The sequence below is a fragment of the Struthio camelus genome, chromosome 2 (genome assembly GCF_040807025.1).
Source record: "Struthio camelus isolate bStrCam1 chromosome 2, bStrCam1.hap1, whole genome shotgun sequence".
Classification (NCBI taxonomy): Eukaryota; Metazoa; Chordata; class Aves; order Struthioniformes; family Struthionidae; genus Struthio; species Struthio camelus.
In genome coordinates this window covers 158921291-158939677 of record NC_090943.1, presented here as the reverse complement: position 1 = coordinate 158939677, position 18387 = coordinate 158921291, and the positions used below count along the sequence as shown (strand labels likewise).

At 37.6% G+C, this 18387-nt stretch overlaps 1 protein-coding gene across 2 annotated transcripts in view; it reads left to right on the top strand.

Moving 5' to 3' along the window:
* MRPL13 (mitochondrial ribosomal protein L13) overlaps positions 1–14139 on the top strand; it is a 35988-nt gene extending 21849 nt beyond the window's left edge. For both annotated transcript variants that reach the window (XM_068933193.1, XM_068933191.1), the window contains one exon: positions 13766–14139. In XM_068933193.1, coding sequence (XP_068789294.1) covers positions 13766–13790 — 25 coding nt within the window. In that variant the 3' untranslated portion in view covers positions 13791–14139. The remainder of the gene's footprint in view (positions 1–13765) is intronic.
* The last annotated feature ends 4248 nt before the right edge of the window (positions 14140–18387 follow it).

The window sequence follows — 18387 nt, the reverse complement described above, 5'->3', positions numbered from 1 at the left end:
TTTGGATGTCAGATACTAGTGTCAACCAGATGAGTTTTAATTTAACCTTCGGCTCACTTCTTGATGGTGGGCAGCTTCCAATTTGAAGTAATGAGAAAAAAATCATGCTTTTTCTTTTTTCTTGACCGAGTGAATGTAATGTATTACAGTGATTCTGCAACATTCACAATGTTATGGGACAGGAATAGGAGCAGCTTAGCTGTGAAATAAAAGATACGGAATTGAGCAAATTTATAAGATAATGTTCTGATTTGATAGGCAGAACACAGAAGTCTATAAAAAGGGACTTAAAGTGAATTGTAGCGGTTACTGTTCTCAGATTAGCGAGCCAGCTGGAACGTCGGATAATAGACAGCTTTACATTGAAGGCACTAAAAGAAAGGTAGTAGGAATATCCAGCACTAACAGACTCTGCTGTGCTCTAAACTTTATTAGTGGATGTGAGCCCATGGAAGAAGTAGTGTTTGCATTGTTGCTTTGAGAGACAATAGAAGTAACAAAGATTTAAGCATTTACATATTCTTTAATGTTTATAGGGAAAAAGGTTATTTTAAAAATGAGTCTAAAATGGGAGAAAATACTGCAGACAGCTTTGTGCAACAAACTTAAGAGAAGCAACTTAAAATATGATTTTATAAATCTGAAATTCTTTGCAATTTGCAATGTACCAAAAACCTCAAGCTGACATCAAAATTTTTTTGAGGGAATTTTAAATGTGAAGGAAACCTCTGTAGTTTTTTAGCAAATAGTCTCAAGTCCCAATAGCTCTTGAAATTCAAATACCGCAGGAACATATTTGTATCTCTGAATGCAAAACTGAACTGACGTTCTGTTCAGTTTATAGTCATTTTATGCTTTTGCAGCTGAGAGTTGCCCAGAGAGGTTGTGGAGACCTGATACCTCCAGCCGTGGAGGTATTCAGAACTTGACTGGACAAGTCCTTGAGTAACCTGATCTAATGCTGGAGCTAGTGCTGTTTGGGGGCAGGGGGAGGTGGAGCAGATAGCTCTCTGGTCCCTTCCAACCTAAATTATGCTATGGTTCTTTATATATGATGAAAGGAAACAAACCTAGGTAGTAAAACAGATGAAAATTTTAATAAATTGTGTTTAAAAACGCAAAGGCATAGGTTCTCAATAGTGTTAGTTTGTTTTTTTGTTCTCTACAGAAGTCTTAAAGGTCTGGATGAGAACGTATGGCACTGAAATGAGGAGCCTTTTCTTGTCTCTGTATTCTGCATTTGTGGTGAACTGCATTTGGGATAACAAAGGGCTGTATGTTTACTGTTGTGTGCGTTTTGGACTGTGCATTTCTGCAGGGCTCAGAGATAACTTCCAAGCAATAAGAGTAGTCCCTACAGTAAACCAAAAATGAAGGATGCAGAAAGACTGTAAACTCACTTTTTCTTCATGTGGTCTTAAAAAGTTCTTCTGACTTAATGCAATTTTTATCTATCCTCCACTAAGTTTTGAGCCTGTTGACTACTCTGCATGACAAAGGGTGGAGGTTCAAGAGTGAATTAAATTCCTGTGAGAGTAGTAAAAATAGGGAGCCAATTGAGAGAGAAACTCTCGGGCACGTGGCTTTTTTTGTCTAACCAAACGAGAATAGTTAATATTAGCCCTTTAAAAATAGTGGTATCCTTTAGTGGAAAGGATCAAATGAAAAGCATAGCTTGATTAAAAGTATATAAGGATATGAAATACAGGGAAATGCAATTGTGCTGTTAAAATTAATGTTTAAGGTATTACATTAAAGCTCATACCTAAGAAAGTTAAGTCACCGTAGAAGAAACAGAATGTAGCTCACTGAATATGAACATGGTCAAAAGACAGATAATAGGGTATGAACATAAATTGTAATACAGTGCGTGGAAAAAAGTTGCTAGTGTTGAGAGTAAATGAGCCTTTTTCTCTTAATAAGAAGTAACATGCAAAAAATTTCATTCTGAATGTAAAGAGAACTGCCCAGCACTGCTGGTGATCTCATTGCACTTTTGCCTATATTTAGTATTGAACTAACACCGTTTTTTTTGAAGGCTATTTTGCCAGTGGTAGGAGACTAGCACCCTGAAGACAAACATACAATATCAAAGTTGACCACTAAAACAGAGAAAAGTGGTGGGTTTTTTTGTTTTTTTGGTTTTTTTTTAATAAAAATAGAGGTCCAATGTGAAACCTAGCAAATAGCTTGTATTTTTTAGAGTGGATAGCCACATCAAGCTGGATCCTGCTCCATGAAAACAGAGAATTTAATGTCAGAATATTTCCTGTGAGAGAGATTTCCTTTTCTCCCTAACCTGAACCAGTTGCCTTTCCAAACTGCAAAGCTTACCTCTTAGGTCCTGCGTGGAGAGGTCTGAAGCAACTGTGGTGGGAAAACAGGAAGGTTCAAGGAAGTTAAGTTATATTACATCTATCCAGATGGGTTTGGGGCTGGGGGAGGGAATTACAACTTGCTCCTTTGACATATAGTTTGATATGTAGCTTCTTACTGTGAATGAATGTGTTATTTCAGGATTTTTCAAGGTTTCAAACTGGATGTTTTTAATGAGGGCTTTGAACAGAAACCATCATTGAAATCTCCAGGTGCATACGACTATAAGGACAATTCTGTTTTGTACCTGTCTTCTGAAAAAAGGGATACATCAGCATCAATTTTCCCATTACATACTATCTGAAAGTTGTCTCACTGACTGGTTTTAGACAGTGAACTTTTAAAGACAGGAAATTGTTTTTGAAGGTGTAGTTTAAAATTACTTAAATCAGAATGTTACCAAATATATAGAAAGACAACTCTGGGTTGTTCCAGTTTGATGGCTATATTCCCTGTAAATAAAGCAAGAGTCTGATTTCTAGGAGTGCCCCGAATTTGTTGCTGGTGTGTATGTGGAGTGCCTGTTCTACTGCCAGGCTTAATAGGAACCCTCCAGGGGCCTCTCCGTAGGTCAGACAGTCTCTTGCTTGTCTTTCTGGGGGGAAAAAAAGAGTTATTAAACGCTTCTAATATTTTTTTAAAACTTCATGTATTGTAAACTCTGAAATTTGGTTTAAGAAAACCAAACACCTTTTTAATGTTTATTCTTTCTGAGCAACTTCCCTGATTTCTAGCCCCCTTCTCTGCATCCTGCTTTGAGGCAGGGGGTAGCAGAGCCTGGTCTGAAGACAGAATTTTGCTTCAGTTGAGCAGAGTCCTGGTTATGACAAGCAAAGCCTCAGCTGTGGCACTGTCCGTCCCCCATAGGCTGACCAACGGGGTACTTCAGTACCCTGTTGTGGGCAACAGTGATGGGCAGTTTTACTTTATGAAGTTCATGATCTGGTGATTTCCTCAGATAACATTACAGGAAGCCAACACAAAAAGACACTTGCAGTTAATACAAAGCCCTTAAGATGCTTTTTGTTCTACAATGAAAGTATGAGATATAATAAATGAAAAATCACGGGGATGGTTACTCCAGCTATCTGAAGAACCTCAGAGAGAAAGCTATGAAGATCTCGGCCGAAGATGGTGGAGTCTTGAGCTACTTTTTAAGGACTATCTCAAGTTTATTTATGAGTGTTTACAAGTTCTGTTCTGAAATAGACACGTTCCCCCAGGCATTTTCTTAGTTCCTGTTTAGTTGCAGGATGTGTCTGGGGTTTTTCGGTTTTTGAACTGTGTATGTAGCGCACCTCACACAGTAGTGTTTTGGCTCTTACCTTGGGCCTTGGGGTATTTCTGTAGTAGAAATAAATACTGCCTCTCCAACTTGTGTGCTCTTCTTCTCTCCCCTCACAAAGCAGGGCTGGTATGTGTCTGGATGCAGAGAAGAGATGGCCAACACAAACTTTTATGAAAGCCTTGAGCTAGTCTTACTTTTTCCTAAAAACAGAAACTGGAGAGACAGAGAAAAAACTATCCTGCCATATAGCACAGTCCAACTCCAACATGCTCTTTGAGGAAGTTCATTTTCTCTGACTTTTTTTAGTTCTCAGTACAAATTCCAGTAACTAACTGAAAATCATTAACCCCATTACAATTTAGGAACTGTCATTGGTACTTTTTTTTTTTATGGTAGGGACACAAAAACATGCCATGATTTCATGCAGAATTTCGTTTAGCGGAAGACCAAAACTGAGTCTCATACTCCAGGCTGCCAGAGCTGGATCTAAATTCCCACGAATAAAAAGCTGCACAGTTAAGTACTTAAGAAGAAGACTGCTCTGCTCTGCAACGTTAGGTTTTAACCACAGACAGCAACAGGATACTAAACTAGAAGAGTCCGCGGCTTAATCGTGTTAAAAATCTGACAAATCTATGTTTAAATCATTTAGCCTATTAAAATGAATTATTGCTTCTTCTCTAGTGTACATAAAGCACACCAGTGCTACTGATTCTCCTCCTCTTTACTGGGAGTAGCTTACATTGTAGCTAAAGGTGTTGCTGAGCGAAAGAGATGTAATAAATGGGTAACTGGGCACTGTTACTTCAGCCGTCTGAAGAGGCTCTCAAAAAGAAAGGTCTAAAGCTTCTTTCCCTTCCCTCCCTAAAAATCTGTTGATCTCATATGTGAGAAAGTACTAACTACCTTAACGGGAATCTGAGAAGCAATGTAAGAGTGTTTGTTTGCAATACTGTTGAACTACTTGCTCCGATGAAAGTAAAATTTAATTTTATTTTCATGAACTTTCTATAAATGTCTAGTTACGTTTGCTTTTTTCACTTTTTCACAGTGATTTGTCTGGAAGGTATTTCACCATTCCTCTATCCACTTCTCTGTTCATTTGATGAATATTGTAATTCTTTGGACAAAGCCAGCTGAGCAGTGCTATTCTTTCTATGGCCTACATTTTTTAGTAGAATATATTTTATTTTTAAGATGTCATCTGAAGGAAAAACCTTCCACTGGCAGAAAGCATCATCTTGCTAAGATCCTGTTTACTTATGCATTGTATTGATTTAAATTAAATAAGCTTATAAATGAAATTCATATAATCCAGGCCAAAATCTGGGCTTAGCAGTAATTTTTAAGTAGTTTAGGAATTGTGCTGGGGTTGCAACTAAATTATGTTACATTATAGTCAGCAGCCATTCTTAAACCTCATTAAGAATACCTAAATGCATATTTGCACTGTTTTAAATAAACTGTATGTGTTTTTTGTTTTGTTATTGGGGAGGTTTTTTTTGTTTTTTTTTTTTAACTAAAACAGGTGAAATTTTTACATAGGAAAAGCATGAGCTGTAGTTGAGGACCGCAAAAGATTTATCTTAAAGCTTATATATACAGGAAAAGGTTCGTCTCTATAGGTGTACTGGCATAGCAGAGCCATCTTTTGTTACTTCTGTTCCTGTGGTTTGTGCCAGTTCTCCAAGCAAAGTAAGCTATACTTGCAGAAATGCTTTTTAGCCAAGGCAATGTCTGCATGAGAACGGTGCCGCTATGGAAAAGGTTCTTTTGCATCCAAACAGAGCAAAAAGTTCACAGTTTAGAACAGGCCAAGGTGGTGGTTATTGGAAGTTCAATGATAGTTTAAATATCCTTAGCTGTTTTCGCTGATTGTTTTGCCAGAGGCCTAGAACTACTCTGGGACTGTAGGTGTATCTTGAGTAGAAAACAGTTCATGTCTCCCCAGCCCCAAATTCAGTTTGTATTTAAGTGTAACCACCTAATTTGGTCTTATGGAGAATAATATCCATGTCTAAGCCTTGGTTTTTGATTTACTAGTGTGGTTAGCCAAACAAATGAAATGTGCTCAGAAATGCACTTTAGCACTTACGTAACAGCTATTGACTTTGGCTCAACTTAGGAAGCGTACCTAAAAATAATATGTGTATTCCTTTTGTTTTGGAGTTTTCAGTACATTTTGGTTCAGTATAAAAGTCTGTCTTGTGAGATTGTCTATAAATGTATCTTAAGATATTTAAAATGCTATGTTTATACTCACAAGTCAATCTTAGGAGAAAAAAAAAAAAAGCCGAAATAGACCACAACTTTAATTCCACATATATTGTGTAGCAATTTTGTACAAAAACCAATTAATTGGGACCTTTTAATACTGCAGAAGGTTAAAAAAACCTGTATGCAGTGTGGTAGTGTGTTAAGTGGAATGGAAGCTAGGCTGTGGCGTCGCCTCGTGTAGGCCGTCTGCTGCCATCGGTTAGCAGTACGGCCACGTTCCTGTGATTATGATTTTCTGAAACGTGAAGAAGAGCGTTACAGTAATACACATCTAATGTTTTTACTGTCTCACAGTAATTGGGTCAAAGACTGACTGAAGACTAGATGTTAAGTGGCAGGATCTGTCCACAGGGTCTTTTCGCTAATTGGTCTTCATCTGTCATCTGTTAGAGAGCATGTTGTTTATAAACGCACTTAGAAGACATATTTATGAGCCAGTGGGAAGCACCGGTTAACCACTTAATTCTTTTTTAAATAATTTATAAGTACTCTAAGACTAATTTAACTACACTTCTTTGGTTGAAAACCTGAAAGGAGCACACAAGTTTGAAGAGATTTTAGCCCTGTTGTAATTTAAAACTCTTGAAATCTGTATAGGAAAATCCTGCAGAGCTGCTGTAAAACTGCAGGCAGTCCTCCTGAAGGACGGCTCGCTCGGCTGCTCAGGGGGCGCTCGCTTTTCTGCGCGACGGAGATAGATACAAAAAAGAACTAATGAGTCAGTGGAAAAAAATCTCTCATAGCAGTTGCTAGAGACCTAAAATCCTCTGGCGTAAGTTAATCTTAACTCACAGTTATCAAAATGTTTTATAAGACTGATAATTTATTTTTGATAGATAACCCATAAAAATGGGAATCCTACCAGACCTGAAATTTTTCAGGTTACAAGTAATGTGGAGCATTGCACAGACTGTGAATGGAAAAGAGGTCAATGTGCCTTTAATACAGGATGGTTATTAACTTTTATGGGTTTTTTAATATGTCTTGAATTTTTTTCATCTTTGTGTCAGTTTATTTGCGTACAGCGTTGATCAGTTAGCTTTAAGGCACTGACCTTTTACAGGGCTCATGCAAGGCTAAATCCCTTCTTAACAGTTTTTCTTATCGGTGGTGAGATTTGCAGAGGGTGCAGGGAACTCTCGCTCTCTGGGTCACGTTCTCCAGCGTTGAGCTAGTTGCCTGCAGGTGAAGAGAAAAACGCAGTCTGAGATCTTCAAAGCTTTCAAACCAGGTGTGCGTTGCTGAGTCAGGAGCAGGCATTGACAGGCCACTTCTGCAATATTGACAGTGTTATTCCTAGTAGAGGCAGCTTTAAAAACCTTAGTTAGCAATCATGAATAGATTCTTGCCGTCACACAAATGACTGTAACAAGTCCATTAAATTTGTTCTTGTGTAATTTTTCTTAAATGCCTAGGACAATGCAGTATGTGATAAACTTGTTTTGAATAGAGATTGCTCTGTGGACAGCATGGACAGATGATTATTTCTTTTTCTTTTTTTTTTTTTTAACTTGAAAGAAGAGAATGTCATGTTTTCAGATGGTGTTTTAGCAGCAGTATGTGGCTGAAAACACTTGCAGGTGTGTAATTTGTTCTTTGGGCAGAAGAAGGAAGAACAAAAACTATTATATATTGGTATAGGGAATCCCACTGCATTTAGAAGTTCTAAGAAACAGTAAAGTGAGTTAAAATATGTAGTTTTGAAGAAGTATTCTGAGTTACTAAAATGAAGAGAAAATACTTCTAAAAATTCATCCACTTAATATATAAAGCAGTTATTTCACAGTCTTTTACAGCATTTCAATCTTCAAATTATGTCGTATATTACACTGGAGCTTTATTATTTATTTGAGGTAAGAAATGTTGTTTTTCAACCATCTTTTATAATGAGGGTCTTAAAAAGTGTTCTGTCCCTCAGATAGAAATGAAGCTGTTAAGTTGGCCTATATATTTTGAAATTGAAACAGTTCCACTACGGCATAGACTGGTGAGTGCTTAGATCTGGTCTTCACAAACAGAATAACATCTCCCTTTTGTTTTTGGTTTTGCTTTTCCCCGGAGGCTGTTTTTGCTCCACAAAACACTGCTAGGCAAGGGGAAACATCTTTGCTGGAATGTGCTGACAAGAATTTAATAAAGATGGAACTGTGTGGCAAGTCTGTTCAGACTTGATGAAAATAAATATTCTCTCCAGGAGTTGAAAGTTGAATACATTTAACATTTGGAACGGGTCTATGTCTTTTCTGTCCACTTTGGCAGGAAAAATTACTTTACGAATACCACATTTCACATTGTACTGAAGAAGGATATTGCTGGGGGTGGGTCTCATCATAGCTGTAACCATTTGGATTGTTAATTTGAGTTGCCATCTGAGATATTCAGAGACTGAGGTCATAGCTTGATGAGCATTTCTTTTGGCAAAAAGGCTGATTTTAAGCATCTTCCATTGCTTCTCCTGCCTTTCTTTCTTCCATTGGTATAGCAACAGAATAAAGAGAATCAGGAAACCGACCTAGATTAAAGATAACTTTTTTTTTTTTTTTTTAAGCAGCTGCAGAAACTGGTGTGCTTTGGGGTTGATGGGAGTTGTTAGGGAAGCTGCTTAAGTTACTCTTCTCCTCAAGTGTGTGGTTACCAAACTTCAGTCTTACCCTCTGGAATAATAAAATGGATCTTCACCTTAGGTACTCTGGGTAAGCCCTGTCTCTCTTCATTGGCTTTAGTGATGGCTTGAAGAGACTTACCTCCTTAGGCTAAAGTTTGCCATTGTGAATTCTTTCTTCAGTGTCTATCCAAATTTCACACACTGCCACATTTTGTGAGTTGCTTCATTGTGTTCAAACAGACCAAAATGAGTATGTTTTTAAATGAATGGTATCTGAAGCATCTGCACTTCTGAAGTAGCACCTCCAACTCATCTTTTGAGTATTAGTTTGCTAATACATCTGAGTAGCTCTAAGCTGGAGAGAGAGAAAGTCAGATTTGTGTTTCAGTGAGATTTCACTAATTGCTCTCATTTTTAATCACTGAAAGTTAGCTTGACATACAGAGTGTCTTCAGAATCCTGTAAGTATAGCACATCATTTATGAAAGTTTATAGCACATTATTTATGAAAGTTTAAATAACCCATTTCCTTTCCTTCTTCATTCTACCAACATTTTGAATGTTTTATTATGAGTGTTGTAGACTTAGCCTTTAACAGTCTACTTGTAGGTGGAGTTTTTATGCTTTATGTACAATTAGCTCAAGACTCATTACATTCAAGTAATAGATATGGAAAGAATATCTAGATTTATAGCAGGTTCAGGCCCTTTATCTCTAGAATATGAACGAAACCTCTCTTACTTTTCTAAATCAGTTATCCTATTCCTCTCTGCTCTGCTCCATGGAGCATTTCACTCTGCAAACTGCATATAGGGTCTTCACGGGCTACAGATAGTTCACAATTCCCTTTCTCTGTGATGTATCTGTTGTATTCAGTAACTACATGCTAGGAGTAGCTGGTACTAGTAAACCAGGCAGAATTGGCTTCACCAGGAGAACTCAGAGAACTCAGAAGACTCGCCGCCGTTTTCTATTAATATCGTGTTCTGAATCTGTAGAGACTTTGATTAAGAAATGAATACCCAGATTACGAAGTTAAGAACTTCTGTTTTCTAATCTTGATGTCTGTTTGAGAGAATGATGTAATATTTTAAAGATTTTTTGGGTAAAGATGTTCTTCATCTCATTTTCCATTTTGAAAATAATAGTAAGAGTTTGGGCTTGTTAATCTGCTATCAATTCTGTTTTCTCTTATATTCTGAATATGCTTGTTTTCCTGAGTAAATACTACCCAAAGTTTCATTCTGCTTTGTACAGATGCTAAAGTTGTTATGTGATAGGACCACAGTCCAGTGACTGAGTTAGAAAATACGTGACAGTATGCTTTTTTTAAACTGTATGATTTATAATATATACAGCAGTAGTATTACTGCTGTCACTGATGGAGCTTCTCTGATGGGAGAATTACAGTGGAAGCTAAAAAGACAATTTATAGGTGCATTTAACTGCGATTTTCATGCTGTAAGGAGGCAACTGTTTGCCTTATTTTGTTACATACTGACACATACATTTTCAGAAAAGTCCTTATTCATGCACGTTAACTCTTGATATTTAATTGCACTGTTTCTCTGTAGAATGGGATGATACTTGCTGAAACTGTTAGCCTTAGCAGCTATTATTGGTCCAGGTCTTTTAAAAGACTAATCTGGTTAGAGAAACTTTACACACTAAAGAGAGAAATCAGATGATGAAATAGGCTAAACCAGGCCTAATGATGCCTCTAGAGGATAACCTTAGCAGGTGTCCTAGGGTTTGGTTTTGGTTTTGTCTCAATGCAAGGTACAGAACCAAAGAGCTGATGCTGTAAATAGGCAAAACATCTTGGTCCATTTGATTTCTTGTGCGTTCATGAATGTAGGGCTGGCATCTGCATGAAATAGCAGAGTTTACTTTGGATTACCTTAATTCTATAGAGTTTGGGGAAGAAGAAAGTGCTGGCAGGTACACTGGGGAGCATTAAGAATGTTTCATTTTCATAGCAAAATAATCCTGTGAACTGCACATATGTTGTCTGCCTGTTTTGTAAGGCTTGGTGGGAATTAACTGTAGATTGTCAGAATTTTACATCAGCTGTATTCCTCTTTTATCAGCTGTGAGTATGGAAAAATGTTGGCAGAACGTGAGAGATTTAAAATCTGTAATCAGAATACGCTGCTTGGGGCCAGCTCTCCAGTGTCTTTTACTCAACTGCAAAGTATTTTTTAAAAGAGAAGAGCACTGAAAGGAATGGCATAATTGGATATTAAACAGCTAATTTAATTTGCTGACTGTTTTTCCTAGAACTTACTGGACTGTCTCTTAAAATGCTTTTTATGTGAGGTATAAAATGTTACTGCAGCAAACATTTTTTACGTGTTTTGGTGGCAGACATCTGATGGTGGCAGACATCTGCACAGATGGTGGCAGACATCTGCACAGATTTATGTTGCATATTTTCGGTGAACCCATTATACTTTGCCTTTCAGCATTGATTTCAGAGATGCTGCTTCCCTCATTCTGCCCTCTCTACCCACTGCTTCTTGGAGTCTGCTGTTAATACACAGCAGACAATTTTTTTCAAGACTGTTACTGTAAAAAAAAAAAAAAAAGAGGCGAAGCTCTGTGAAGTCATGCCTTTGGGAGAATTTCCAAACCAGCTCTTCCAGGAGATAGCGGGGTTTTTTTTTTTTTTTGTTTCAAATGCATAATAACTTCACTACTTTGCTGAGGAAGTGTGAAAACACTTCCAGCTAAGAACACCACTCCTGCGTCCTGGATTTATGTGGTTATCAGCGAGCAGTCCTCCGCTGGTACTCGCAAGTGGTTCGTAATTCTCTCGGAATGGACAAGGGTTTTGTAGGTTCATATTCTTTCTCTGACAAAATATTTCTTGCCAAAGGCAATATTTTTCATGGCTTGGCTTTCCTAGTGCTAAGGAATCTTTAAAAGCAGAGTTTGTGGCCTCTGAAAGGCAAGTACCAGTAGGCATAAAAGCCTACTGTGACATTAGAAAAGGCTTTGAAAACTTTTATATTTGTTCACACAAGCATTTCAGCATAGAAAATTCGGCTTTTAAGCTTCATTAACTTCATAAGACTGCAAACTGAGAGTCCAATGTCTAATGCATTTAACTTTAAGACAACAAGCACTAAGGTTGAAATGCAGATTGGATGCAGCAAAAAATAAAAATAAATTAATTGGATTTCCACTCCAGAGAAAAGTACTGTGAGACCATCACCTCTGCAGCACTCTAAGCCTGGTCTGAAGTTTTAAATGTGCCATTCTGAAAAAAGGTAGAATACTTTGCTGAGCAATGTGAAAGAAGGTAAATTGACTTATAGAAAGGAATAATACGTATGAGCTGCAAGACATCTGTATTTATAGAATGTAATATTCAAAATCCTTCGGCATGGTCCACCTGTTTAGGATGGATGCAGTAATAAAACTTGTACTAAGTCACTGCTGAGAATTTTTCAGAACTCCTCTCTCCTAGCACACCACTGACAGTGTAATATTATGAAATAAATATTCTGGTACATAAGGATGAGATCTAAGTAAGAAAATGTGGAATGTTTCTGAGGACTTCAAGCATGGACTCTGGGAAACATGACTTGCCTTTCCAATGCATATAAGGCATCAAATGTGGAGTATGCTTGAGTCCAGCTTTAAGCAAGTATGTGAACAATGTCGTTTGGTTTAAGCATTTCCTTTTAAGTCCATGTGTGGTACTTAAAATTGTTTTTTTTATGTCAAAAAGGTACCAGTTCAAATATTAATACAGAATATACCATTTCAAGGGAAAACAGAGAAGCTTTGTAATACATTACAATCTGAACCCTAGCTTTAAAGTTCTTTTTTTTTCTTTAAACTTCATATAATCATAAAATTTTAGATGAGGCACTTAAAATAGCACAGGTTGAATTCCAGAGTTGTTTTCACATCAGAATCTACAGACTTGTAGAAGAATGACATGAATGACTTGACTTTACAGTATGAATTGAAAAACGCTAGATCTGCAGCCTACAATGTTAATATCTCATTAGGTATTAAGAGGTTTTTTTGCATGCCTTCTCTGCAACCGTCTGAACTCTCTCAGTCTCCACAGTGAGCTCCCTACTGCCATTGCTATCTGCCTTTAATTTGCCTTGATTAACAAAACTAATAATACACTTTAACAACATCCTAACTTTAACCTGGTTTACTATTGTGGATTGCAGCTTTTGCTGTATTCCAGACTTGGTTTTCATTGAGCTTCACAGAAAATCCACTACCCTAATTTTCTTATACTGTTCTATGTGTAGAAAACCTTTGCGATTACATCTCTTGCTCAATTCTAATGAAAGACACCTTTTTTAATTTGTATATGAGACAAGCGATCAGAAGAGCCAAGAATAAAATGCTTCTGTATTTATAATAGGTTGTATTAGGGCAAATAGTGTGGCTGGGGATGCAGCGCGTCGCGCAGAGCAGCGCGTCAGAGACCATTCGCCTGCACTGTTCTGTTTTTTGGTGTTTGTTTAAGTGACTGCGCAGAGGCCTGACTTTTCTCCAGGATCTGCTAGGGACATAAGCTTGCAGCTTGCCCCAGAACTTAGCATTCTTACAAAAAGCATCATCTGGTCTGATCTTATGCCATGTACGTTCAGGGACAGTGTGCTTTCTACAGCCAGTGGATGTATGGCAGGCAGAGCATGACGTGCGCTTTATAGGAAATTGCAGAGGATTACAAACAGCACAGTCTGTTGTCTGAACGTTTTCCACGTTTGTGATCCACGAAGAAGGGACTGCAAAACCTTTAAAAATTAAAGTAGCGGATTTTTTTTTTCAGTCATCAGGTTTCATTATTCTAGTAACACTGTGGCAGACTATGCTGTTAAATTAAAACCTGCCATTTTATGCAGAGATGATTCATTTTTAAAAAGTGAAGAAAAATTAATAGTAGTGTTTAAAGTCGTTGTAAGAGTGCATTTATTTAAAGAGGCTTTTTGTTTTCTTAGGAAGGTAGGAGTGGTCCATGAGAAACACTGTGATCAACCAGATGTTTGTAAATTCTTAGATGTGTTAGTAGACTTGTTTTTTTGTCTTTAGGTAATCCAGAAGATATCCAGCAGCACAAAAATGTCAAGCAGCAGAATAAGGAGATAACAATAGCTATGGCTGTTACTGCATTTTTAAAGCAAAAGCACTCTATTCTGTGAGTTTTCCTAACTAAGCACTTAAGCACTATTTTTTTTTTCTAGACCTAAAGATTATCGAAGGAAGTAACAATAAAAGAAGAAGAATTATTCTCAGGAACATCTGCCCTCCTTGAAAAAGAATTCTTCTAACTTGGAAGTCTCTGAGTCGTCCCTTCCATATAGAATGGTTTTGATAAGTATCTACAAACTTCATTGGAAAAGATTGTAAACATTATCATAACTGAAACTGCTAAGAATGGGTGTTGCGTTATTAAAACACCTGTACTGTATATTGTACGATCTGGTGTTTGTTAATTAAAATTCTTTTATTATTACAGAATTGATACAATATGTATGAATGTTTACATCTCAAGGAAACAGTACATTGTTTATTGAAATGAAGGCATCTCACTCTAATAAAAGTTGCAAAACTGGAATTCCATGCATTAAGAGCAGTGAATAATTATGGTCAGAGGACCCGTGAACAGCAGACTATCTGTCAATAATCTGACTTAGTTTTCTGATAAAACAGATGCTCTATCCTTATAGAGTTTGATGAATGAGAAAATGCAAATTCCAGGTCTGAGAAAGGGAACTGTTCATGAAGTACTCATTTTCTGTTTAGAGAACATCAAAATCAAGTGAATTGAGCTGTTTTTTACTTCTGTAGAAGAAACCTTGTGCAGTTTTGAAAGCCTGTTCTAGAATCTGGAGTAATGGTGAGTTTTTGCTGAATGCACATGTGTGCAGACCTGCAGTTTCCATACCTTTTTGGATGAATATACCTATTTAAATAGGTATATGAGATGATAGGATGTGATGAGAACTGTAAACTTCTTCCAGAGCCAAATTGTATTAAAACTAATGTTACTTCTCAGAGAAAGCAGTTTATATTCATGTTCAAGCATACAGTAGTCCTCTTAGGTATAGGGAAAATACTATCAAAAAATGGACCTCGAGGGAATCAGAGGGTGGTGAGATTTCTGATGGGAATTTTTTAGGTCCTGTGGGAGTTCAGCTTGCAATCTTCAGATGACTCTTTCCTCTCTAAACTTCTTTTCTGCATGACATGCTTTGCCTCTAGCACATTTGTTATGAGTAGACAAATATTTGATCACTGACTGTGTGTTTACATCCTGAAGGTTTCGCCTTCTTTTAGATACAGTATGCGCAGGATTTGCAATACTGAAAATGAAGCCAAAGGGAAAATAGATTTATGCTTTCAGATCTGTTAGGAGGAGAGAGATTGCAGCTTTCTACAGCATTTGGAGTTTCTCACGTGCTGAAAGATTGACGTTTCGGTGTCCCATCCAAACGTATTGCTGGAATACTGCAAAGCAGCAAGGAAAGCATGACTTTCGTAGGCAAGACGTTGTCTGCTACATTGAGAACAATCTGGCTCTTCCAGATGTGAGCAAGGACATTTCTCAAAAGCACGGCTGTATGGAATTTTAGCTGAAGTGTTTTCCACAGTGTTCCTAAACAATAGGCTGAAAAGACCAGTTGTACTAACAAGTTCAAGCAAAGCAGACATACCGTAGCTATAATCTCTTGAAGATACTGTACTCGGGCATGGTCATGCTTGACTTCCTCTTCAGCCTCCCATAGCCTTCTTCCATAACCAGATTGCATCCACACAACAGACCAGGCTGGTGTGGGAAAGGTATACTTCCATTACACGTTTTCTTAAGCTATTCAAATTATGAACAGAAACAGAACTAGTTTTTCTTTTTTAAGGTCTTACTGTTTTCCAGGCTGTTGTTAGTCTGCTCTGTACTTAAACCCCTAGTGCACTGGAGAACAACGTCAGGGTTGATTCTTCTCTGCTTTCTAGCTGCTGAGTGGTATTAAATATTAAATATACATGCTACTTCGTTCTTGGTATGGAGACATTGCACAGTTGTAAGCAGGAGACATAACATTCCCTCTTCCTTAAAATGTTGGCAAACAAAAGAACTTCATCCAGGTATAACATTTGAAGATAGTACACTTTGGAAACGATACAGTGTATTTTTTTAACTGGCTCTTCCTCTTTCAGGAGTGGGTCTGATGATAACCCAAAATGGTATAGAATTCGCTAAAGAACTTCTTGAACTAGCAGTCAGTAAATGCAGCTTCCATGAAGATGCTCGTCTTTCCCCCCACCCTCCCCTTTAAGCCAAAAACTGATTTTGATTCAAGTCTTAAGAACATGCTGTCCTTACTCGTATTAAAGAATAGAGTAGCAACCTTTTCATTACAAAAACCAAACAGTGAAACTGAACTTAAGTGCTGAATGATGCAAAGTAAGTCTTAAAATTTATTTTGCTTTTGCAAATCACTCCCCGAAGCCTGTTACAACCCTGCAGGCGGTTCTGTAAATAAATTTAAGCGCTTGTTGTGTATATAGTAGAAAATCTGGTATGTTATCTTCCAAATTTTACATTGTTTGATGAGGAAAATGTGAGTGTTTTCTATATCTACTTTGTGCAAACATAGTACAGGAAGAAAAACATTGTTTTATTTATACTCTATTTTTCCACATCAGGCAGTTCTTTGGCATTCAGATGGGCTTATCCCAGGAAATGTTTCTATCCAGTGAGTCTGCAGACTTAATTTCAAAGTCAGTAACCAAATTTAGTTAACTAATATGGGTATTTTTTTTAAAGCAGAAAGTTAAAATAAACCCTCTTTCTGCATAAAGACACACTATAAATTTTATAGGTAAGATCTGGGTGGCTTCAGCTGTTCATCCTGTGTTAAATGCTTCACAATCAGCAAGTTAAGTTTATTAGACCATCTGGAAAAATCTGAGTTGCTCGTTACAGTGACTGAATTCTGGACAAAATGTTGACCTTACGCTTCTGTCTCTTACTTTTTTTTGGCAAATACACAAATTCTGAATAATATTTTTATAATGTGGTAGTGCCCACCTAATGGTTACTTTTTATTACCAAGGTATATGCAGGACATTAACATATGACCAAGGATGTATGAAGCATTCTGACTAGGGAGTGCCAGTAAATGCCATTATGAATACAAATGTAAACCAGATAAATTAATAAAATCAATTAAAGCTTTCACCTTTATATATAATCTATTGAATTGTAACTACTGCCCTTTATTATCTCTGAGCAATCCCTCATTTTGTTTACTTCACTGGATATGCATTATTTAAGTAAATATTTATCTTGCTGCCTGATACGAATATTGTTTCACAGTGATTTCAGGCTGTTACTGTTCATTTGAAACGAGGAGTGAATAATGCCCATGAACTGCCTTATTATGTAGAGTCTGAATACATCTACACTGTCTCCCCTACCTCCGTTTTTTTGCCCTGCTCTTCTTACTAGTCCCCCAGGGGCCTGAGATTTGGATATGGTGTTGCTTGATGACTGGTCTAGGCTGCAAATTCTAACTTTACCTAAGGCTCAAAGTCTTTCTGAGACAACTCCAGCAGATTTGTTTGAACACTGGTTTTCTGCCACTGTCCTCCTCAGAGTTTCTTCCAAAGGACTGACAAATGGGTGCATCGTGGGAGAGACTCTGGAAGGTCTGAGCACAGGGAATTGGGGGATTTCGCCCAACATGTGCATGGGAGAGCACAAACGGGGCAGGGGCAGTCGGGCTGCCGGGGCTTTATGGAGTCAGGCTATGTTCACCTGGGTGTTCACAGCCAAGTGCAAACAGATAAGTTAATCATATAATACAGACATAACCTATATTTATTTTAATATATCTCTCTGAATTTAAACTATGTGTTCCAGGTTTAGAAACAGTTACTTTATTAATCTAACTTTTCAGAAAAACAGAAATACATCTTTTTTATATATCTTTTACACACACACACACACATATATATATATATTTATATATTTTATATATGTATCTATATGCATATGTACATGTTCACCCCCCACATAGCTTGAGCCTATCAAAACCATCCAAAGCACTCTGACCTCCATATTAACTACACGGAAAGATTTATACATAGATGCTAGGATTTTGTACCTATGATTCATGTATTTGTGTACACACACAGACATGCCCACTTATTTGATGCCTCGTTAATCTCATTAAAGATGTCGGGGGGACTATATTAAGAGCATCTTAAGAGCAACACTAATCAGATGATAAGATGTAGTACTGATAACTTTTTCTTTCTTTAGTTAATAGCTCAGGCTCTTGACCAGATACAGGTTTTGGCCTTGGAGAGAATCATGTTCCTTTATTCCTTCTGCCGTGCTTCTGTGACTGATGACTCGTGTTCCTACGCTCTGTACTTCAGAGTGTTCTTCAGCACATAGTCTGGGAAGATTTGGGTTTTTTTTTTTTGGGGGGGGGGGGGTGGAGGGGGGATAGGAAAACCCTTAAGCATCTTTCAGCATGCAATGCTGAAATACAGTAATATAACCAAAAAAGATTCAGTGAAAAGTAGGACATCTTTTATTCATGTTCAGCCTGGAGCAGAGAAAGCTTCAGGGGCCCTCCCAGCAGCAATACTTACGGGGAGATTATCACGGAAACAGAGCCAGGCTCTTCCCAGTGGTGCGTGGTGGGAAACAGAGAGATAATGAGATAAGTGGAAACGAGAGGTTCAGGCTGGATATACAGAGAAACTTTTTAACCTTGACAGTGAAACAGTGGAGCAGGTTGCGCAGAGAGGTTTTAGTCTCCATCCCATGCAGGTTTCACTCCCCAGCCCT